This window comes from Hevea brasiliensis, chromosome 8 (genome assembly GCF_030052815.1).
Source record: "Hevea brasiliensis isolate MT/VB/25A 57/8 chromosome 8, ASM3005281v1, whole genome shotgun sequence".
NCBI classification, from domain to species: domain Eukaryota; kingdom Viridiplantae; phylum Streptophyta; class Magnoliopsida; order Malpighiales; family Euphorbiaceae; genus Hevea; species Hevea brasiliensis.
Window position 1 is genome coordinate 20,975,576 of NC_079500.1, and position 24,438 is coordinate 21,000,013.

The following is a 24,438-nucleotide window of genomic DNA, read 5'->3' on the forward strand; positions in this document are numbered from 1 at the left end:
GACATTTCTGATAAAATAAAAATCGCAACAACTATCAGCATAAACGGTCTGGTTGACAATACGTCATTATATTTTACTTAATAAAGAAATTATTTTCAACAACATTTTACATTACTAATTTTTCTATTTTTAAAATTTTAATATTATCTAAATAATATAATTTTATAATTTATTTTTATTAATTACATTTTAATTAAAATGCTACTTATTTTGGCAATTTTTTATATTACTAATTTTTCATTTTGTAATAATATTTTATATAAATTTATATTTTATTTTTATTACATCATTTTCTATAATATATTATGAACTCAATTTTTTATTAATAAAGAAATTATTTTCAACAACATTTTACATTACTAATTTTTCTATTTTTTTTAATTTTAATTAATAAAATAAATTAATATTTTATTTCTAATAATTACATTTTAATTAAATATGCAATGATTTCGACAAATTTTTATGTTACTATTGTTTTCACTTTTTAATCATATTTTAATAATATTCATTTTTTTTAATAATTACATTTTAATTGTTATATTGAGTTTCCCCAATTTTTTTTATTTTACTATTTTTTATTTCTTTAATATTATCTAAATAATATAATTTTATAATTTATTTTTATTAATTACATTTTAATTAAAATACTACTTATTTTTTTTGGCAATTTTTTATATTACTAATTTTTCATTTTTTAATAATATTTTCTATAAATTTATATTTTATTTTTATTACATCCTTTTCTATAATATATTATGAACTCAATTTTCTATTAATAAAGAAATTATTTTCAACAATATTTTACATTACTAATTTTTCTATTTTTTTAATTTTAATTAATAAAATAAATTAATATTTTATTTCTAATAATTACATTTTAATTAAATATGCAATGATTTCGATAAATTTTTATGGTACTATTGTTTTCACTTTTTAATCATATTTTAATAATATTAATTTTTTTTTATAATTAAATTTTAATTGTTATATTGAGTTTCCCCAATTTTTTTTATTTTACTATTTTTTATTTGTTTAATATTATCTAAATAATATAATTTTAAAATTTATTTTTATTAATTACATTTCAATTAAAATGCTACTTATTTTTTTTGGCAATTTTTTATATTACTAATTTTTCATTTTTTAATAATATTTTCTATAAATTTATATTTCATTTTTATTACATCCTTTTCTATAATATATTATGAACTCAATTTTCTATTAATTTTTCCCTTTTTTCTATAGCTTTTACTAATTTTTAAAAACTTAAACTATTATTTTACTTTATACTGATATTCTCTGTTCAACTTATTAAACTATTATATTTTGTGATACAAAAATTATATGACTTAATATAAAATTTATTTTGCAACATAATTTACATTTATAATTTTTATTTTCTCTTTCCTAACATTTTCTTAATACTACAAATTTATATTATTTTTTCTTTACCTTCTTTACTATTATACACTAAAAATATAATTTCTTGTATTATATTTCCCAATAACGTTTACTCATTTTATCAGTATTATGCTATTACTATATATATATCAACTTGCTCACAAACATACCAACATGCATGCATAAAAAAAAAAAATATATATATATATATATATATATATATATATATATATATTATTTTCAGAATAATAATTACATTAACACTCAAACATTTTATATATTGCATGTTAAAAATTGTAACGAAATTTTATTTCTTAAGTGATGCTTACAAAAATATCAACTTGCTCACCAAAAGTTTCTCACAAACATGCACCAAAAAAAAATTTACATTATTTTCAGAATAATAAACATTATTATCACCTAAGCATTTCGTATATTACATGCTAAAAATTATTAAACAATCAAAATACATACCTGAATATAATTTTTTTTCAATTTTTTTCTTTTTTTCTTTGTGATCTACCACATGCAACTGCACCTGTCTCCTCTCCTTCTTGCTCCACCCGACTGTAAGCTGCTCCACCAAAATGACACAATGGATGAGGAATGAACGAGCGAGGGCTTGAGGGCTGTAAGCTGCTTTTTAGAAAAAATTACAAAATGGAAGCTGTAAATGAGAGCACAGGGAGAGAGAGCAGGGGTAGATATGGGGAGTGGGATGAACACAGGACGCTAATAAAAATAGTGTCCCGCTTCACTGGAGATTCGGCTACCTGCAGATTGGACTTGGGATGAGACTTGGGACGAGGCCGGAGAAGCGCCACGCCACGAACAAAGATGCTAATTATATTAGCGTTCGGAGCTACAAGATGCTAATATAATTAGCATCCAGAGCACAGGACGCTAGTAAAACTAGCGTCCCGCGGGTTACAGATGCGACGTAATATTCCATCTGGGGTGCGTGCAATGCGTGCAGGTTGCGTGCAGGTTTTCTTGCAAGTGGCGTGCAATGGGATGCTATTCAAAATAGCGTCCCAACTTCGGATGCTAATATGAATAGCGTCCGGAGTTCAGACGCTATTTTGAACAGCGTCCGGAGTTCGGGCGCTATTTTGAATAGCGTCCCAGGCGCTGACCACTGACACCCACCCCCTCTTCGTAATTTTTGGATTTGTTAGCCCATTTCAGTATTTTTTGTTTCCGATTCACTTTGGTACGGTCATTCACTCAGAATTTATGTTTTCACCAATAAGGATATTGACTAGGCATCAGGGAACAATTGGACTGCGGATTATAGAGAGACATGGAAGAGATACATGAATAGAAGATGATATAAGACAGTGCCAGATTTTGATTTCTGAAGGCTTGAGGGCAGTGTTTCAGGTCTGGTTGTCATCGATGGCTCAGTAGATAAAGGCCACAAGGAGTGAAGGAGGGTATTAATTAGTGTTTATTCACAATTTTCATGGCATTGATTTCAAGGTGGATGTCAGTTCTTGAAGAATGAAATGTGATTCTGAGAAGCTTTTGAGTTTGGTTAGTGTTCCAGGACCTGAAGGTCTCATGAAATCTGCACTATCAAGAGATGAATGCAGGAAAATTGTTGTACTTGATTGATGTACACGGTTCTCCAATCTTATTAAATGTACAAATATTAAAAAAGAAAAAATAAATAAATTACAATTAGATCTTTGAGATATAAATAAAATTTACATATCAGTTTTTTATTTGTTTTTTAAGAACAATTTAATCCTGTCTAAATTCACCATTAAACGGTTTTTAATTTAAAATAATTTAACCCATGAAATTTTATTTTATTAATAAAATATTTTCTATATTTAATTTTTATATTTAAATAATTATATATTTATAAAGTATTGAGTATTTTTTATATTTATAATGATTTAAATATAAAATTGTAAAAAATAAATCATAACTAACAATATATTTTACTAGACTGTTTTATATTATGATGAATAATTTTGTAAAAAAAATTAATTTTATTTATAGTAATATTTTTAATAAATAAGTCATTATAAAAATTCCTTTAACACAATTTTCAAGAAAAATTATATAACATAGTTCATTTATACGTGTACCATTAAAGTTATGGTTTATTTATACTATATAAATATTTTGAAAAATTACATTTGAAATTAAATTTTCATTTAAATTGATTTTTCAAAAAGCATATTATAATATATTTAATATTTTATATAACATATAATTATTTAAATATAAATAAAAATTAGTAAATATAAAATTTAGATATATAAATTATGTTATTAAAAACAAGAGTTAACCATCAATTTAAATAATATGGATTAATTCGTTTACTAAAGTTATATTTGAGGATTAAATTGTTAATTAATTAAAAACAAATTAAGAATTGATATGTAAATTTTTTCGTAGTCTTAATTGTAAATTTAAAAAAATATATATTTTCAATCACCACAATTAATTAAGTATAAATGTAAACTAGAATATTTGGTACCCAAGATAAAGGAATATATTGTAGACATATATTCATTGTTGTTCAAGCTTGGAAAGAAGAAAATTTTATGGAGAAATTGGCATGCCTCAGCTGCCACAGATCACTTCATTCAAAAGGTAACCATATCATGACATTAGAATGACAAGAGCAACAAATCCTAGGCTAATGATGGGAAAATTTCAAATATCAAATTTTATTTTTTAAACTACAGCTCTTTCTTATATATTAGTTATATTTATAATATCTTAACCTAAACAATGATGTTAATTACTTTAAAATTTTAAAACACATGTATGCTCCCTTTATTGTTGATTAGCATTTATGGGAAATTTATAATTTTTATTTTTTAATTACATTTTAAATAAAATAAATTATTATTATTATTAAATTAATTTTTAATTAAAAATTTCCTTTTATTTAATTTATAATAAATTTCCAATCTTATTTAATTCTTTGTATACATATATTAATAATAGTTCCATAATTACTTTATTTAAAATATAATGACTTTATTTAAAAAGAAATTTAAATTTTAAAAATTTTTTTATTTTTATCTCTTAAATTATGCAAATCAATATTTTTTTAATTACAAAAAGTATATTAGATTAATGAGAAAATAATATTATTTTAAAAACATACAAATATAATATTTCTAATTAATATAATTAAAAATATATTAAATTATTAATAATGAATTGAATTATTTAATTTTAATGATAATAGTATATCATTATTATTAATTAAAAATAATATTTTATTATATCATTTTTAAAATGCCATATTTTTAAAATTTTGTAAAGTGTAATTTTTTTATTAATCTGATATATTTTTTATAAAATAATTCTTTCACAAAAATTATTATCACTTTACATAAATTTATGACATAAAATACATACATTTTATAGAAATTAAAATTTTAAATAAATATATAATATATGCATATATAATAAAAAAAACAGACAATAAAAAGATAAAATTAAATACTTAATATAAAAAATAATTATTATTATAATTATAAAGCATGATAATTTTTTTATGATAAGTATTGTGTGATAAAAAAATCTATTCACATGACAATACTAAAGAAAATTCTGCCTACCTTACATATGCACATAGATTATGTTAAATTAACAACAAAATCACTCAAAATTAGGTTCAATCTCATCATTATATCAATGCAAAATAAAAATATGAGTCCAAAATATAATCCTAGAATCAATGATCAAAATAAAAAAAAATGATTCAATTTTTTGTTGCAATTCTCTCTCTAGTATCTTGCCTCTACCCTTTGTCTCTTTACTGTCCTTTTAATAATTCATTCTCCATCTTTCACTGGTTCTCACTTAATGGCAATCATTCACAGCTTATAAGATCATCGTGCGATGTCAGGAAAGGAAAATCCAAGGTCATCGTGCCTAATAGTACAATGCAAAAATGGAAGGAGGCATGGAGTAGCCCAGAGTTTAAAGCCAAGAGCCATCAGTTCACTGCTAACCGTTGTAGTGAGATAGGGGGAGTTGGGGCAGGCATCTCTAGACACACAGGGGGTTCAGTTTCACATGCTACTCACGCAGATAGAATGGTAATGATTTCATATTTACTATAGGATGGTAATGATTTCATATTTACTAGTTTTGTTATTGTCTGTCTACATATTAGTAGCAAATAATCGAACATTATTATAAACATCATTAAAATCATTATATCTTTTCAGGAAGCCCAGCTTGGCCGAAGACCTTTTCCTTATGACCTTTTCCATAAGACCCACACTAGGAAAGGCACCTCCGATATGGTTGATTCACTAGCGCAATCAATTAAGGTAAGTGAACAAGTATTTTATGTCTTTCAATTATATGAAAAAAATGAATAAGTGAGTTTGTTTATTCAATTGCCAAGAAAAATAAATTTAAAATATGTGTATTGACTTATGCAGGATGCATTTTTGGTGCTTAAGGAGCAGTCGTCTCAACTACAAGAGGGGTGCAGTGACCCTCCTATTGTAGATGAGGTCGCACTATATTATCAAGTTGTTGGGGGGGGGGGGGGGGGGAGAGAAGAAGAACAGGGTTTATGGCATTGGATCTCAAGCATCAATTTTTTACCCTAGCTCATCACATGGATCATCTTCTACTGCATCCTATTGTGCTCAGTCAGAGGCAATGGAGGAAGAGATTCAACAATTGCATCAGACTGTTGCAACGCTCAAGGATAGTTTGGTTGCAATGGAGGAGAGAGATCGACAACGCGAGTTGATGCTAGAGGAGAGATATAGACAACGTGAGCAGACACTGGAGGAGCGCATGCAACAAATGATGCAAAACATGATGGCACAAATGATGCAGGGTACGCAGTTTACAGCCCCAACTCCACATGCGACTCATCAAGATGATGGTAGAGAGGCTGATAGTGGTGATGAGTGATTATCTTGTTGATGACAAGTAGCTTGTTTTTTTGTTATTATGATATTTTATTTTTCCATACAGTATATTATTGTCATAACCCTTCACTGTCATATTTATATATAATATTGACTGATATTTGATATTTGATAGCCTGATATTATAAATATTATGATATTGAGCATTTAAAATTAATATTATATTATATGCTTCAATACAGGAAATAATATATTAAATAAAAAAATAAAAATTTTCTACTAGTAATTTGAAACGGATTAAAAACGAATTTTTCCGTTTCTAATCCAATAACACAAGGATCGGTTTCAGAATTTAGAAACCGATTTGAAACGGAATTTCTGTTTCAAAAAAATTGAAACCAAAATATCAGTTTTTAAATTAAAACGGAATTTGAAACCGAATATATGTGGTTTCTAAATTTGAAACGGAATAGTGGTTTGAAAATAGCTTCAGAATTTGAAACGGACGCCATTTTCCGTTTCAAATTTATTTAGAAATTTGTGGATTTAAAACTGAATATTTCTGTTTCAAATCGGTTTTTAAATGTATTTAGAAACCGATTTTCACTGATTTGAAACCGAATATTCGGTTTCAAATCTCCTTTTTTCTTGTAGTGTTATGTCCTCTCACTGGTCACTGTCTCATGATACCCCCAACCCAATCCACTTTTTTCAATCTCAACTAACGACCTTAGTCTCCTAATTGATTATAGTTCTTGTTTTTCACTTTCTCTTGCTCTCGTTGTTGTAGCTCAAATGATTGATTTTTCCATTTTCCATGATGTAGAAGCAACGACAGTGGATGGGTTTCTAGGCATGTCCATGTTTGGAGAAGGTAATGGGTGAAGACGGCGTTATTGAGAGTGATTTAGAGATGAATTTCTCTCTCTTTGCCTAGGCTACTCCAAAATGAAAAACAAACAACTCTTTTGATTAATGAATCAATGATGAAAGGATAATTAGAAATTGATGTAAGGTGCTTCCAAGGTTTCACCATGGTCAGGAAAGAGAGATTTAGCGTTTGGATTCTATGATATGAGCAAAGAAAGGAGAGGAATTGGATGGAGATAGGGGGAGAAGAAAGAAGAAAATGAGGGCAACCTAGTTTTTACTGTCAACTTACGCCGGGCTTTAGGTTTTGAAGGTCTAAGGGCAGGGCGTAATTTGGGCAGGGGTAGCATAGTAAAAATAAATTATATTTCTCATTTGACTCACTAATTAATACACAAGAATATGCCGTGATAATTAGAGTAACTATTTAGCCGACGGACTAAAACTTAAAAGAGTTAATTAATAAATAATGGTAAATCTTAGAGACTAAATAGTTATTTACTATATCAATTAATTATGGTTTAATTCTATCGATAATATTTTAAAAGTAATAATTTTAAATGCATTAAATATTGCTTGAGGAGAATATTTTGTACCGATCCAAATCCTGTCCATTATTAGCGTTAGAGCACTGAAAAATATAAGAACATTAGAACCCATATCAAGCCTAACCTTAATTTAGTTATTTTTATATTTATACATTTATAATTATAATGGGCGAGACCATTTCACATTGTTCATACAATGTTACTTCACATGTCATTCTCCAATTTACCAATAAATTTCACTTTCATCTTAAGAAGCTCATTTCATTTGGGCCTAGAAAGACTTTTTATCACATTCAATCTATATTCTTTCTTTAAAATTGCAATATGCGTAAAAAGGGTCTTTTCGTTTTCTCATACTTTCATAATCACTCTTAAGGTGATATAATTTCTCATAATATTATAAATATATGTTTAATATAATCTTATTACAAAGCAAGCACAGTTCTAAAATAGTCAAAATTATACATGTCTCGAATTAGCTGTACGAAATTGTACAAAATATGTAAACTTAATTACATCAAACCTTAAAACTCAATTATCCCAAAATCTATTGACTACTACCTTTACTAATGTTTCTAAAAGGGATAGATAAAACAAAAGGGAGTGGGTATATAAATCTAGTGAGTAGATAATTATATGGGAAAAGAAAACACATGATTAAAATACATATTCAAGCACATGAATGGACAATATCATTTCTTTTAATCCAAAATGTCCGGCCTAGTATAGGAGCTCCTTAAAACTTTCTCTTAATATATCATATTAAATAATGGGTCTGGATACACAGAATTGTCTTACTTGAACATCCCTTTTCTTCTTTCAGTATATAAGCTCATAATGTATGCATACTCTTTTCTTTACTTTCATGTATCTTTCCCATTCATCCATAACCACCTGCTCATCCATAACCACCATTCACAACACAATTATAATATGCACATCTACGAGTTAAATACACATGTATATAATTATATATGCAATATAACTAATGAAAATAGTTCAATGATGCATGAATGTATATGTAAAGAAAACGTAAAATTAAGAAAGTATTTTGTAATTTTTACTCATCTTGATAGTTGTCCCTTTTTTACTTGACATATACTTTTAATTGGGCATCCCTTGACCTTTTTTCTCCCCTACAGTTCATTATCTTAGCTTCGAAGAAAAATATATGTATTGTATTTAGATTATAGGTAATTTAGACGATTAATACAATCTTAGCTAATGGGGCAGAACCCTCTTCGGTAGCTAAATAATTAATGTTCGATGGCCAAAGCTAGTGGTGAGCTTTATTCGGTTCAAACCGAATAAACCGAACCGAATTGCCTTAATTTGGTAATTCGATTCGGCTTTTAAGATAATTCGATTCGATTCAATTTTATATTATAAAAGTTTCAGTTATTTTGATTTGGTTCGATTTTGAAGAGAAAAAAATCAATTAAATTAAACCGAACTGAATAGTTTTATTAATTTTTGAATTGATTTATTTTTATGGGGAATTTATGAATTAAATGTAATTATATATATAAATTGTTTAATTTCATTGATTAATAGTTATTAGATTTAAACCAAGGTCAAAATCAGATCAACTAACTTGAAAATCAAGTCTAAATTAAAAAATGATAAAAAATCAAAACCAATCAATTTGAATCAAACCGAACAGAAATAGAGTGATTCGGTTCGATTTGATTTTTCATCCATTTTAGCTCGGTTTGATTTCTAAAATATGTAATTTGATTTTTATAATTTGATTCGGTTCGGTTTGGTTTAAACCAAATGCTCACCCCTAGCCAAAGCTAGTAAGCCTCCTTTTCATTTGGCTTTTTTTTTTTTTTATTGATCGGCCACCGATCCTAGGGGTGAGCAGATTTCGATTCAAACTGAAAACCCGAACCGAACTTAGTCAATTCAGTTCATTCGGTTTGGTTTTAAAATTTAATCGGTTCGATTTTACATTATACAAATTTCAGTTTTTTCGGTTCGGTTCGGTTCGATTTTGAAGAAAAAAAAATCTGTTAAACCGAACTGAACAGAATAGTCATTTATATGTTCAAATCGAACTAAATCGAATCGAATTGATTTTTGAATTGATTTATTTTTATGAAAAATTTATAAACTATATTTAATTATATATATTAATTGTTTAATTTCATTGATTAATAATTAGGTTCAAACCAAAGTCAAAATTAGATTAAATAACTTGAAAATCAAGTCTAAATTAAAAATCAAAATCGATCGGTTTAAACCGAATCGGATCAAAATAGAGCGGTTCGGTTCGATTCGATTTTTCACCTATTTTAGTTTGATTTCTAAAATACATAATTTGATTTTTATGATTTAATTCGGTTCGATTCGGTGTGGTTCGATTCAAACCGAATGCTCACCCTAACCGATCCTGCATTCTTACCAAATGCCCTAAACATATAACCTCTTTTATCTTAATAGTTTTCAATCCCCCAGTTGCCTTTTTATTATATCCAACTATTTTTAACACATTATTAACGTTTAAGTTCATTTATTGCATACTATTCTTGTGTACTTATGGTATCTAAATCAACCTTAAAGTTATCCTTCCCCATCTCATTCCTTTATTATTCTCATTTCACAAGTTCATGTATCAATTTTCCCAAACTATTCACTAGAACTTTATTAGATTTCGGAGTTTAGAGAATGAATACTTGTTATTAGCTGTGGAATCATTGGATTTCCTTCCATCTCCTTGCTTTTTCATTCCCTTGTTGGTATTAAGGTTATCAGTATCAAATGGGTTTACCTAATTAATAACGAAAAAAGGAGGAAAGTGTTTTAGGATGGTGTAGGTTAGAAGAAGTAGAAGAAAAGGGAAAGGAAAAGGGGAAAAAGGAATGAGAAGGCTCTAGAATGGTTAGTCTTGGAAAATATATCTCAACTACCTTCCCTCTTCTCTTTTATATAGTCCCTCAATCATTTTGGCCACTGGATGTTCGTTTATGTTTAATTTAAGTAAATTAAGTTAGAAATTCCATGTTCCCTGTTTTTGCACTGGTTCACAATTGATTAACGTTCTTCCTCGGGCTAGACTTTAAAAAGTGGTATTACACATTTAATGTTAATAAGTAAAGAAAATTAGGCAACTCATATGCGTGTGGAAGAGTGATGAAAATGTTAACTTTAATTAAGGGACAAATGCAATTAAAACAACTTAATTATTTCAAAAATGGAAAAAAATAAATAGATCCGAAAATTACAATTATGCACTGTAAAATAAAAACCAAGGAAATAATCTACCTTTTAATCAACTTTTTCTGGTTGCTAATCATACTTAGAATGTGTTTGATAAAAAATTAAAAAATTAAAAGTTAAATATTATTCTTATAAATTTAAAATTTTTTAATGATAATTATTAATTTAATTTTTTTAAAATTAATATTTAATTTTTTAATAGGATATAAATATTAATAAGGTAAAAAATTATTATAGTCTCTTTTGTTTTCAAATAATATTAATAAAAAATTAAGAGTTATAAGTATAATAATTATCTTTATTAATCTCGTGTTCCTTTATTTGTTTGGCGTTGAGTTTGAAAAGTCAAAATTATTTATTTTTAATAAAAGCGTTATTTTGTTATTGAAAAAAATAATTATTTTAATATTATTATTAATAAAATTTATTAAATTTAATTTTTAATTAATTTTTAATATTTTTTAATGAATATATTTAAAAAAATTTTAATAATAATGTAAAATAAACTATTATGATAAGCATAAAGCTAAATAAAACCCACGCGTAATGGTGCAATAAGAAAAAAAAAAAAAAAAATAAATTGATAACATTAGTATTAATCACTGCTCATTTTAAGTTGAGATGGCATTTAGGTATAAAATATTTTTACGTTTGCTTAGTTTCCTTGATAAATATGCAAACTTTAGATCTCACAACCAACCCTCTTGTTCTCCCATTACCAGTAAGCATACGTCGATTTTAATTTAAAAATTAAATCGAATTTATTTGAATTTAATTTTTATTTCAATATATCAGTTTAATTTTAGTTATTAATTTAATATTTTTATTTTTATTTTTATTAAATTAATTCAGTTAAAAAAACTGAATTAATCAAATGGAATCGAATTTATATTAAAAACATACCGGTGACAGGTCAACGATCAAATTAAAAAATATATAAATAATTAAAATTATAATTAAAGAAAAAGGAAAAAGAAACAGAATTTAACTTTAAACGCGCAGAGAACACAGTAATAAAAGCAACATATATAGAGAGTCGTCTTCCTCATCACGCGGCATCGCTCTTTTGCCAAGCACTTTCCCTTTTCTCTTTCTCTTGGCCTACTCTGTTCACGCTCTCTCTCTCTCTCTATATATATCTCTCAAAACGATTCCCAAATTCCTATTTTCAATCTCATTTCGTTATTTTTTAATTTCTCTAACGACGACTACGACGAAGAAAATCGGCGACGATGTTGCGTTCGTGCTACAGGCCGCTTGAGAGGTGTTTTGGGAGGCGACCTGGTGTTGGTGTTGGTGGTGGTGGTGGTGATGGGTTGATGTGGCATACGGATTTGAAATCGCACGCTTCCGGTGACTATTCGATTGCCGTTGTTCAAGCTAACTCTAATCTTGAGGATCAGAGCCAAGTGTTTACGTTTCCTTCCGCAACTTATGTTGGGGTTTATGATGGCCATGGTGGTCCTGAGGCTTCTAGATTCGTTAACAAGCATTTGTTCCCTTTCATGCATAGTAATTCCTCTCTCTCTCTCTGTCATCTTTTTCTTTTTGATAGGGCTCTGTTTCTGTGCAATTACGGAGATAGAATCTCTGTAGTTGTTTGATACTGAGATTTTGATTGTGTTGCGTTTCGTTTATGTGTCCTCTGTGTGTTATCAAAGTGATTTCCGTGAACTCTGTTGGATATACTTGTGATCATTATGCTTCAACATTTGTCAATAGTATGCATCTATTTGTCTGTTCTTATTAATCAATTATGATTCTTGTTAGCTTTCTTTATATAATTCTTTTGTTTCCAACTGAATTGGCATCTGTGTTTAATAATGGACTTTTGAACGCCTTCAATGTTTGGATATTGAGAATTCAAGAGTAAAAATTAAAAAAAAATTAAAAGTAAACCCAATTTTGAAATAAAAATTACGGAAAATGTTACGAGACTAAGTTTTGCTACCAAACCTTTGGGTTGGACTTGCTTATCAAAGCATCAAAACTATCTGTTTGTGTGTTTCTCTCTCTTTCTCCCACTAAATTGTTTGTTTCAATTACAGAATATGCGACAGAGCAAGGGGGACTATCAGTTGATGTCATAAAGAAGGCATTTAATGCCACTGAGGAGGAATTTTGTCATTTAGTGAAGCGATCATTGCCAATGAAACCGCAAATTGCTTCTGTTGGATCATGTTGTCTAGTTGGAGCAATCACAAATGATCTCTTATATGTTGCAAATTTAGGGGATTCGAGAGCAGTTCTTGGGCGGAGAGTTTGCAAGGATAAGAAAAAACCAGTAGTAGCAGAGCGGTTATCAACTGATCACAATGTTTGTGTTGAGGAGGTTAGGAAGGAAGTTGAGGCTCTTCATCCTGATGATTCACATGTTGTGGTGTATACTCGTGGAGTTTGGAGAATTAAGGGCATAATTCAGGTACCCTTGAGTTATATCTTTTCCTTTCTGCTCTTTGCGACATAATTACAAGGATTTAGCTGATTGAAAGTTTAATCAATAACAAACATATTGCTTTTAAATGTTTTAGGAGTCAATGTAGTTTTGTCTCTTTATCTTGCCACTGAAGCGATGCATGATTCCTTTTATTTCTTTTTTTCTTTTCTTTTCTTTTTTTGTGAGCAACGTCTCTGTGTCTGCAAATGTTAATATGGTGATAATTGTATGTATCATGTTTACCATTGTTTGAGAATGAATCAACTGGATCATAGTGGTAATTATTCTTATTTTTATCTATGTCCTTTTGCTTTATGGATAAACCTCTATGTAAGTTGGAAAACACTATGTTTAGAAGCTTAAAATTGGAAAACACTATGGTTAGAAACTTAAAATTGTTCCAAAGGCTATACTGCATATACTTCCTACAATCCTATGCTCTGCTCAGCAAAGCAGTATATCTTCCATGCTTGAGATGAATACTATTACTAAGGGCTTCTTAAGCATTATGATAATTGTTCAAAATACTTCTTCACCACTGGGTACTTGGAAGTTTATGCTTTGATTTTGATGGAGATCAAGTTAAAATATGTGTTCCTTTTGCTGGTGGCAGACAATTAATTTTCTCTTTGATGTCTTATGGCCAATAATGCAAGTACTGAAAGTGAAGTGTGATTCTAAACCTTTTTCTTATTTTCTATTTCAGGTATCAAGATCTATTGGTGATGTTTATCTGAAGAAACCTGAATTTAACAGAGACCCAGTGTTTCAGCAATTTGGAAACCCTATTCCTTTAAAACGGCCTGTAATGACAGCAGAACCCTCAATACTCATTAGAGAGCTCAGACCTCAGGACTTGTTCCTGATCTTTGCTTCAGATGGTCTTTGGGAACAGCTGAGTGATGAAGCAGCCGTAGAGATTGTTTTCAAGTACCCAAGAGCTGTGAGTTCCTCTCTTTGGCTTTTCATCTCTCATTTATTGCCTTTTGTCTTTGACTTATTTCAACTTTGAAGTTAGTCAATTAATCAATTTAAACTTTGATTGGGCTTTGGGATATCATTTTGAATTAGAAGCTTGATTGATTCCATGGGAATGCAATAATTCAGTTGATTTTCGCCGTCCTATATCTTGTTTATTGGAGCACGAGCATTCCTTGAGTAAAAAAAAAGTATATTTCTGGTATTATCTGATCTCTTGAACAAAACAATGTGTTTCATTGCATTGAAAAATGAAGTAGAAGTTCACTTGGAATTTTCAATTGCATAGTATTTCGATAACTTGGGAGGTTTTGAGTAGTTTGTCTAACTAGGCTTTGCTGCTATGTACCTGCAGGGGATCGCTAAGAGATTGGTGAGAGCTGCTCTTCAGGAGGCTGCGAAGAAAAGAGAAATGAGATATGATGATATAAAGAAAATTGACAGGGGAGTAAGACGTCACTTTCATGATGATATTACTGTGATAGTAATTTATCTAGATCACCAGAAAGGCCCCTCAAGTGGTGGATTGAAGCAGAATGTCATTGGCTGCACCACTGCTCCTGTTGATATTTTCTCTCTAAATGCAGACCAAGTAGAGAAGGATTTGCTTCAGTCAATTTATTGAAAAAAGGAAACCCCTTTGGAAGGCTGATACTGACTTCTTGATTTTTGGATTATACTTTGGAATTACAAATATGGGTTACAAATTGATGCTGGTCATGAGAAAGAATTCATGGTTGTGTAGATAAGTTGATGGATAGATGGATGAGGATTGAAATTTGGATTAAAAAAAAAAGAAAAGGAAAAAGGAAAAAAAAACTGCCATAAACTTTTCCATGTAAAGATCTAACCTTATTTTTCTACATTGTGCTGATGATTAATTGATTATAGAGATTATATACAATTTTGTACTAAGAGGTTACTTCTCCTTCTCTATGGTTAATCTTTGTCTACATATAATGTTTAATTTGAAGGTACTCACATTGTTGTATGGGGAAACGAAAAGAGGCACCAAGACAATGTAAATTGATTGATTAAAAACTTGGTAAAATCTGTAAGATCTTGTAAATTCATTAGAAGCATGAAATAAAAGAAACTTGTAAATTTTACAAAAGAAACCAAATAAATAGTAGAAAGTTGAAAAGAGAGAGAGAAGAAATGGGGTTTGAATTTCATATCGACTTATTTTATTTTTTTTTTTTATCAGACTCATTTTAAAGTGGCCCTTGTGTATATATATAATCCTTAATTGCCATATTTCGGACGAGAAAAAGGGGGGGGGGGGGGGGGGGAAAACCAAAGATTACAATTTTAAATTTTAAAGTGGGAAAAAGGGACTAAGTGAATAACCAAAGAGAGAAATAGACCAGTTGAGTTGAGTCATAACTCATAAACAGTTGAGCACAGCTTCACTCGGCACAATAGAGTGACGCGAAAATGAGAAGCTTTCCAAGAACCTACTATTTAAACTAGATTCAATTTTCTTCTCTTTGAATCAAAAACATCTATTTCCCAATATCCCAAAAAAAACTTTTGCAGATCGGTGTGGAAAACAAAGAATGAACGCAGGTTCTTTGGTTGCGGACTCGGTGTGGAAAACCATTGAGTCAACTCTTTCAGGTCCTTTCTTTCTTAAAGTTTTCTTTTTTCCCTTATTTATTTGAGTTTAGAGCATCTTTAAAACCCACCGACTATATAAATGAGGTTTGATTTTGTTTTACTGGTGGCAGTGACTGAGGATCAGCTCTCAATGTCAGTAGTGTATGCTTACTTCTGCTCTACAATTTGTTTAGATGCGTATGTGGGTATTGATATTTTCCAGTTTTTTTATCTCTTTTTGTTAATTGTAGCTTGCATTTCTTGTTTGGTAAAAACTTTGAGAGAGCCACTAGGATAGTGGATCAAAGAGGTGTCAAGAGGATCTCTGGTGAGCCCAGTGGTCGTTCCATCTTTCAGGTTAAATCTACTCTTTGCTCTGTATTATGTTGTATTCACACTTATTACTTGTATAGGGATTTTACAGTTTGAATTTAGGGCCTAATTTGTGTTTGAAAATGCAATTTGAACTGAATTGGGTTTAATTTGAGAGAAAATGGGTGGTAATGAGTTTTGAATGTCCAGCTTAGAAGGGATGTTTGACTAACAAATATTTGGAGAGCTAGAATGTTTTGGCGTTTGCTAAAATATTAAAGAGGAATGCTCAAGAAATTTAGATGATATTTAGCTGTATTAAAGAGGAATTCTCAAGAAATTTAGATGCTTTTTAGCCAAATGGCAAGAGGTTTGAGGGTTAGGAGCTGCAAAAATTTTCCATAAATTTGGTAGATGAAACTCTAGTTGGATAATGATATCAATGTGACCAAAGTTAGTTTCAGAATTATTCAAAAGATGGCAATAAAGAGTTTAACATTGAATTGTTAACGAACATTTTCAGTAAGTGGATTTCTTGTTTATATTGTGTGGTTAGGTGGTGGGGGAATCACAGAGGAAGGAGGAGTACTTCTGTTTCCCTGAACAATATTGTGCCTGTTACTCATTTTTTTATGACATTGTAAACAGAGGAGAGCAACTTTGTGTAAGATTGTATTCTTGCTAGTTCATCATTTTAGTTTGTGTACACTGCTTTTCTCTAATGCTCTAGTGATTATTTCTTCTTTTTCCCCACTTTTTAATCTCTCCTAGTGTAAGCATCAATTAGCTGCAAGGCTTGCTGCAGCATTGGGAACATGTGTCAACGTTAGTGTGTCTGATGAGCAACTAGCACTATTGCTTGTGAAACTTTAACAGCATAGATGGAAGATGAATTTAGACTCAGAAGATGAGGGGGTATGCTCCAAGAAAATCACTCTGAGATATAATATAACTGCTTTAAGAATATGAAATTTTGCATCCTCACTTAGATTGGAAATTACAGTGTATTTTATTTGTACTGTTGCATAATAACTGCCATAGTAACCATGCAGTTCTATAAAATTTAAATAGTGCTATTTTTTCCCCTTCCACAAGCATGGAAGCATTAGCAAGCAGAGAGCTAGAGCTCATGCCCTACCTGGTTCTGTTTAATTTTCATTATCTGATGATATCTTCTTGTTTGGTTAATCATGGTATAACTAATAATTTCTGGAGACTATAGCAACTCTGAAGGTTTTCTGTTTAAATGGTTTTTTAGGTCCCTCTTACTGTAAGTGAAATATACATAAAAATTTAATGGGTAGATTGTTTTTCAGTAGGTTTGAGGATTATAAGAGATTATTCTATATTTTCCTTCTAGATTTGGGTCAAATGATTTAGAACTCAAAGGAAAATATCAAAATGGTGAAGTGGATGAACTGCATCCTTACTATCGAAGCAACACTCTGAACAGGATAGAGAACATCAACAGGGAAATGCATTACCTTGTGCTAGTATAACCACTATAAACTAGAATAAAAGGAGGGGGAGAGAAAGGGAGAGAGAGGAAGATATGCCTTCAGGAGGCTTTAGAAAATAAAATGAGCTTGTTTTAATAGATAATTGATTAGAAAGCACCCAGCCTCATTAACTTTAGGGAATATTTGCTTGAAGAGGTTTATATTCCAATAACATACTTGAGAAACTTAGGGACTGAAGAAAATGTAGTTATATGTGTTGCAGTGGAACCTGATCCAAAAGTTGAAATTTTTACACCTAAACAAGTACTTCTCGAATTATTTTTCTTTCCAAATTTCCTATTAATGATTTCTCAATATAGATAGCATATTTTAGGATATTTATCATCTCCTGTTGATTTATATCAGAAGCAAATGTTTCTTTATTGTTAAATCAGATTAAACCTTAGGTATGAAATGGTATCATTCAGGGAAAATGCTTGAAGGCTATTTTCAGAGCTTTAAGTGTGAAAGAACTATATGCTTTTCCTTAAAATGGCAGTTGGCACATAGTAATCAGATGAATGGAGATAATGCAAACCAGGTTTAGAAGAATTCTTTTGCCAGATTCCATGTTCATTTTAATATTATTTTATAAAATGTATAGTCATTTTCCTTTATTTAGTTTTAGCTATGTTTATGAATACTTTTCCTTTATATAGCTCTCTTTAGGACTAGAACTTTATCTTAACTATTGCAATACTAAATCATTTTTGCCTATTCAATGCATGCCATCGAGGGATGCTTCTTGCATTGACTCCCATTGTTTAAATCCTCTCCCTTCTCTGGTAGCGGCATAATATTTGAGGTCTTTTATATGATGATTAGCCTTGCTTCTAGTCTTGTGTTCTTGAGCATCTTGCTTACTACACTTCAAAAATTCAAAAAGACTTTGCTGGAGCTGATTGTGTGTCTTTTGAAGTGCTGGAGCTTGTTGCCTTTCCAAGAACTCCACGTCTACCTCAAGCTTATCTATCTTGGAAAGAGTGGTGGCATAGACGCCTTTCATTGACAAACTGAGTTTCTAAGTGATCTAATAATGAAGAAATAAAAAAAATTAAAAAAAAAAACAAATGGAAACCAATGTATACAAGATTATTCTTTGATTTCATGGTTTTAAGTATACAATATTCACATATGGACTATGTATTTTTGTTTTTTCATGCCCTTTTTTTTTGGTGGGGCGAGGGGGGGGGTGCTGGGCGGCGTGGGCGGGGGCGCGTTGTGTAGGGGGGAGTTGTAGCCTGTGCAAAATTCAACTATTCATGTTCTGTATAAAAATCAGGGTCTTGTGGTTTAAACAGCTTAGGCATTTTTAAGGTAGAATCATCATCAAGGACTGCTCTATTAATCATTCCCCTCCTTGTATTTGCGGCAAATTTTGATGCAAGAATTGTAGCCCCAAAATGTTGTACATTGTTTGCATTTTCTAATGATGATCCCTCACTACTATAATCACCTTCACCTTCCAAAACTTGAGCATAATATAAACTCTCTTGCCTTGCCAATTCCATCTGCAATTTCCTTCTTCTACACCTCCTCCATGCAGCTTGTATATAGCAAGCTCCCCAAGTCCTCCACTGATGAGAGTAATACCTAAAAGCATGCTGCAACTTCTTGCTATGCAAGTGTTTAAATTGTTTAGCAACAAATTTGAGGTCTTCTGCTCTAAGAGCAAAGGCCTCGACTTCATTTAGTGCCTTGACTGTTCTAGTGGATGAAGGCAAGTTTAGGCAAGAGGTTGGCAGCAACGCCCATGTCAACAATTCTTCTCCACAGAAGTCACCAGCCCTTAGTATGATTGAGTTGAAAAAACCTGTCCTTCCACCGTTAGTAGTGGAGCTCTCTAGTTGTCCTCTAATGATGAAAAGCATCTCATTCACTGGATCTCCTTCCCTCACAATGTATGTATCTTTGGTGTTCAGAGATGACACTAGACGTTCACATATTGCATCTAGTAATTGATCATCCATTTGTGAAAAAAAAGGAACCTGAACAACAACAACATCACCAAGAAATTTCATATGCATCCTTATTTCATAAACACTTGACCCTTTGCATTACAAAACAGGCACACTAATCGCTAAATTATTAGCACCATGGCAAACAAGCTTACACGTCGAACAAGAGCCAGACAGAGATGCCTTTGAATTTGACGTCGCAGGTCCAAAGGTAGAGACTTCAAGATGGATTCTTCATCGACGCCTCTTGTCGCTCGCCATTTGTATTGGACAAAACGTCGAACACGTTCTTGCAATTCTGGAGGTAATTGTCGGTGACTCATCCATTCCTCTGTATCTTTTCTTCGAATCCTCCACTCTTCTAGTCTAGCTGTTGTGGATTGCATATAGGTCTTAAGGGCAAGAAAAATTCAACAAATCAAATTTTACTTTTATAAGAAAAAATGGCACTGGAAAATGGTTAGGAAACAAACAATTAATACCTGCATGTTGCCTATGAGATGTGCAAAGAAAACAAGACCCATAATGCATATGCCAATGCTGAACAATAGTTCACCTTCATAAGCACTTGCCATCAAATTTTGCCCATATGAACTGCCAGTTACAAAATTAATATAATTAACTATGCATTAGAATGTCTATCAAACACCCGACAAAGTAATTTCACCAAAAAAACACTCAACAAAGTAATTATTTAATCATACCTCAGATTTCTTAAACCCCACCAAAGGCAATAGAAATATTTATCAATGAAAATTGCTTCAGCGACATGATTGGTAAAGGCATCAGCAAACATTCCAAACTGAAAATTTTCATCATTTTTGGCATCACATTTAGTGAGCAGCTGAGTGCTTTTAAGCCAAGCATTGCGTGCAGGAGTATTCCTGGTAGCACAATCCAAAAAAGTACGGCTACAAGAAGGAGAATGTGTGTGGTTTCTCTCTCGATCGCATTGTCTTTCCCAGCACTCTCTCTGCCTTTGTATGGAAGCCACATACCATGATGCTCCCAAAACCTGCACTAAGCATTCACAAAACCCAACAAGTACATGACGAAGAATTACAGATTTTATGGCCTAATCAAACAAAAAGAAGAAAGAACTTGGGGTTGATATGCTCACATGGCTAGCAAGAATGTAGAGGAGGAGATTGTAGGCTGCCCCAGACCAAGCAGTCTTGGCTATCACACCAGTGCTTTTAACAATCCGGCGATTCAAAGGAAACATAACATAAATTCGAGGTATGTATTGAAGGAGAACCGCCAAAGAAACTGTATGATTTGCATGGTTGGTTGATCGGACTTTATTCACTTTTGAAATTGTGGACCAAATCATAATCTGCCAAGTCAAAATCCATTTTATATCTCTTCTAAAAATATTTTAAATGAACTTTAAATTATTAGAATATGGGCTCATAAATTTTTTTATTTAATTGGATTATTAAAAAAATTAATTTTTAAATTTTTGTTAAGATTTTTTAAGACTAAATATAAGAGACAGTTAAGAACATACTCATATTTAAAATACTCTATATCAAAATTTAAAATTTTAGAAGGGTTGTGGCTCTTTTCAAACCCCTAGTTTAATGTTAGACATGTGTAATATTTAGACCTAGCTCTATTGTGCATTTAACTCAAAATTTAAATCTTTTTAAAATATATTTTTTTAATTCTTTCAATGAAAATTTTAAGAATATGGACCACTAATTTTTAAATTTTGTTAGTCAATAAAAACTAATCTTCCAAAAAATTAAAGCATGATCTGATTAATTTTTTGTTAAATTATGCCAATTAAACACTTTTTAATTACTAGAATACTTGTCCATTAAATTTTTTACTTTATGAGTCCAATAAAAAATATCAGTTAATAATAATTATAACTTTTATGGGGCCAATAACGGATATAATAACTAGATTTAATTATTTTATGTGCCTCTCTCATAATTTAATTCTTTATAAATTATTTTTATTACTTAAAAATAAATTTAGAAAATATTAGTGACCAAATTTTTAAATAAGTTGGGTCACAAAAAAAATAAGTTTCAAATATGAACTCACTAATTTTTTTTATTTAATTAAACTAATAAAAAAAATCAACATTTTAAAATTTTGTTAAAATTTTTTTGAGACTAAATGTTAGAAATTGTAAAAATATATTACATTTAAAACACTTTAAATTAAAATTTAAAATTTTAGAGGAGCTGTGGCTCTGTTTTAACTTTCAAGTTTAGTGTTAAATAGATTCAATATTTAGATCTAAGTGTTTTGTACATCTAATTTGTAATTTGAATTTTTTAAAATATTTTTTCATTACTGAAAAGAAAATTTTAAAAATGTGCACCTCTATTTTTTTTTTCAATTTGTTTTAGGTCAATAAAAAATAATCTTTTAAAATGTAAAATACGAACTCATTAATATTTTATTTAATTGAGCCAATACAAAACTTTTAAATTGCTAGCATATTAGCCTATTAATTTTTTTATTTGTTGGACTAATAAAAAAATTAATTAATTAAAATTATAAAATTTAGATATATGGGACCAATGACAGATGCAGCAATTAGACCTAAATATTTTATATATCTCATTCATAATTTATTTCTTTGTAATTTCTTTTTTATTACTTAAAAATAAGTTTAAAAAATATCGGTGGTAAATTTTTCAACAAAGTTATGGATTCATTAAATTTTTTATTTAGTAATGCTAATAAAAAAAAATCAACTTTTTAAATTTTTATTAAGATTTTTTTGACATTAAAAGTGAGAGATAATTAAGAACATGCATACATTTAAAGTAATTTAAATTAAAAATTAAAATTTTGGAGGAGTTATGGCTCTGTTTCATCCATCGAGTTTGGTATTAGACGGATGCAATATTTAAAACTAAGTGTTTTGTGCATTTAACTCATAATTTAAATTTTTTTAAAAATATTTTTTTATTACTTAAAGAAGAATTTGAAAAATATTGGCTACTAATTTTCAATTTTTTTAGTCAATAAAAAATAATTTTTTAAAAATCAAAATATGAACTTTTTTTAATTAGGCCAATAAGAAAATTTGAAATCACAAGAATATTGGTTGATTAATTTTTTGCTTTATTAGGCCAATAAAAAAATTAAATTAACGGTTATTATAATACTTAGATATATGGGACCAATGATAGATACAATAACTAGAACTAAGTGATTTATGTACCTCGATCACAACTTAATTTTTTTAAATTCTTTTTTATTAATTAAAAGTAAATTTAAAAAATATCAGTAACCAATTTCTCAAATATATTGGGTCAATGAAAAAATAAGCTGCAAAATTTTAGAGTATGAGCCCATTAAATTTTTACGTAATTATCTAATAAAAAATCAACCTTTTAAGTATTTATTAAGATTTTCTTGAGACTAAACGTGAAAAATAATTAAGAATATACTCACGTTTAATATACTTTAAATTAAAAATTAAAATTTTAGAGTTGATGTAGCTCTGTTTCAACCCTCAATTTTTATGTTAAATGGATGCAATATTTAGCCTCAAATGTTTTGTGTATTTAATTCATAATTTGAATCTTGTTAAAATTTTTTGTAATATTTAAAAGAAACTTTTAAAAATTTGAATCACTAATTTTTTAATTTTGTTTGACCAACGAAAATTAATTTTAAAAATGAAAATATGGACTCATTAGTTTTTAGTTCAATTGGGACTATAAAAAAATTTTTAAATTTCTAGAATATTGATCTATTATAATATTTTGCTTTATTGAGCTAATTAAAAAATTAAAATTAATTGTGATTATAATATTTAGATATAACAACTACAATTAGTGTTTTATGCTCTCAACCACAATATAATTCTTTTTAAATTCTTTTTTATTATTTAAAAATAAATTTAAAAAATATTGGTGACCATTGACTAAATTAGGCCGATCAAAAAAGCTTCAAAATATTAGAATAAATCAATGGCAAACCTGAGGAAGAGGGAGAGCAGCGGCAAGATCAACAATAAACTCAGTTTTCAAGTATCGTATAGCAATGGCTCTAGGGTCCATAACAAGATCACCTCTTCCGAAAACGCGGGAGCTAGGGGCGACGAAGGCTGTCCTAAACTTGATGATAACGTGCATGAAAAAGAATATGTCAGTGACGGTGCGAGCTAAGGTGACCCAAATGCCAAGGCCATAGTCAATCCCCATGCAAGTGTCCCCGTTTATAATTGGGAGGTAGAAATAGAGAGGGTCTAGAAAGAGGGCGATCATGCAAGTGACAAGGAAAATGTGGTTCCATTTGTTGACAAAGTTGCTTCTGGGGTCAAGGATTTGATCCCACCAGGAAACTTTTTGCCGAAGAGAAAAGCTTGTTGGAAAGTGGGAGAAACGGGAGGAGCCGTAAGCTCTGAGATTATTCATATTGCTTTGTAGAGAGGAGAGGAAAAGTGGAATGAAGTTTACATGAGAAATAGAGAGAAAGAAAGAAAGTAAGAAAGGAGTTGCTGAGATATGGAGAAAAAAGGGGTAATGTTAATGGTTTTGATAGATTTAAGGAAAGCCAGCCAAGCGAAAAAGCAAAGATTACGATACCATATTGGCAGCTCCAATAATATTTATCAAGAAAAATGCTTCTGGTCTAAAAATTTTTATATTAAAGACTTTTTTTAGCAGGAAAGCAAAATGTTAAAAATTTAACTTTTTAATGAACGTTTAACAATCATGCCACCACTAGCTTAATAAAAACAATTTTATTACTGCACCCAAAATTTTT

General features: G+C 29.7%; 3 protein-coding genes across 4 annotated transcripts; 2 read left to right on the top strand and 1 right to left on the bottom strand.

The window, feature by feature from the left end:
* The first annotated feature begins 11,966 nt into the window (after window positions 1-11,966).
* On the top strand, window positions 11,967-15,242 carry LOC110651368 (probable protein phosphatase 2C 63). The gene is made up of 4 exons (XM_021806681.2): window positions 11,967-12,424; window positions 12,961-13,334; window positions 14,056-14,292; window positions 14,683-15,242. Exons 1-4 carry the CDS (start codon window positions 12,145-12,147, stop codon window positions 14,950-14,952), a joined length of 1,161 nt encoding a protein of 386 aa, XP_021662373.1. The 5' UTR covers window positions 11,967-12,144; the 3' UTR covers window positions 14,953-15,242.
* A 372-nt stretch (window positions 15,243-15,614) lies between these two features.
* Window positions 15,615-17,332, top strand: LOC110651365 (uncharacterized). 2 transcript variants are annotated; one of them, XM_021806678.2, is made up of 5 exons: window positions 15,615-15,947; window positions 16,058-16,088; window positions 16,178-16,283; window positions 16,795-16,902; window positions 17,010-17,332. In XM_021806678.2, the coding sequence occupies exons 1-5, from the start codon at window positions 15,887-15,889 to the stop codon at window positions 17,109-17,111; spliced, it is 408 nt and encodes a 135-aa protein (XP_021662370.1). In that variant the 5' UTR covers window positions 15,615-15,886; the 3' UTR covers window positions 17,112-17,332. The 2 variants fall into 2 exon arrangements, with proteins under 2 accessions (XP_021662370.1, XP_021662371.1); XM_021806679.2 differs by having other exon boundaries at window positions 16,058-16,079.
* A 1,417-nt stretch (window positions 17,333-18,749) lies between these two features.
* Window positions 18,750-24,147, bottom strand: LOC110651367 (probable cyclic nucleotide-gated ion channel 16). The gene is made up of 6 exons (XM_021806680.2): window positions 23,649-24,147; window positions 20,816-21,031; window positions 20,400-20,710; window positions 20,178-20,289; window positions 19,851-20,087; window positions 18,750-19,725 (listed from the first exon to the last, which is right to left on the bottom strand). The coding sequence occupies exons 1-6, from the start codon at window positions 24,084-24,086 to the stop codon at window positions 18,994-18,996; spliced, it is 2,046 nt and encodes a 681-aa protein (XP_021662372.2). The 5' UTR covers window positions 24,087-24,147; the 3' UTR covers window positions 18,750-18,993.
* Window positions 24,148-24,438: the final 291 nt, after the last annotated feature.

What these genes read in the sequence shown, in the direction of transcription:
- LOC110651365 (XM_021806678.2), top strand. Translation starts at nt 15,887, where the DNA reads ATGAACGCAGGTTCTTTGGTTGCGGACTCGGTGTGGAAAACCATTGAG. An exon ending in CAGCTCTCAATGTCAGTAGT is followed by an intron (nt 16,089 to 16,177) that starts GTATGCTTACTT and finishes TGTTAATTGTAG; the next exon opens with CTTGCATTTCTTGTTTGGTA. An exon ending in GTGGTCGTTCCATCTTTCAG is followed by an intron (nt 16,284 to 16,794) that starts GTTAAATCTACT and finishes TTGTGTGGTTAG; the next exon opens with GTGGTGGGGGAATCACAGAG.
- LOC110651367 (XM_021806680.2), bottom strand. Translation starts at nt 24,086, where the DNA reads ATGAATAATCTCAGAGCTTACGGCTCCTCCCGTTTCTCCCACTTTCCA. An exon ending in ATCTCATAGGCAACATGCAG is followed by an intron (nt 20,088 to 20,177) that starts GTATTAATTGTT and finishes CTTGCCCTTAAG; the next exon opens with ACCTATATGCAATCCACAAC. An exon ending in GTCTGGCTCTTGTTCGACGT is followed by an intron (nt 19,726 to 19,850) that starts GTAAGCTTGTTT and finishes GTTGTTGTTCAG; the next exon opens with GTTCCTTTTTTTTCACAAAT.
- LOC110651368 (XM_021806681.2), top strand. Translation starts at nt 12,145, where the DNA reads ATGTTGCGTTCGTGCTACAGGCCGCTTGAGAGGTGTTTTGGGAGGCGA. An exon ending in GAATTAAGGGCATAATTCAG is followed by an intron (nt 13,335 to 14,055) that starts GTACCCTTGAGT and finishes TTTCTATTTCAG; the next exon opens with GTATCAAGATCTATTGGTGA. An exon ending in TTTTCAAGTACCCAAGAGCT is followed by an intron (nt 14,293 to 14,682) that starts GTGAGTTCCTCT and finishes ATGTACCTGCAG; the next exon opens with GGGATCGCTAAGAGATTGGT.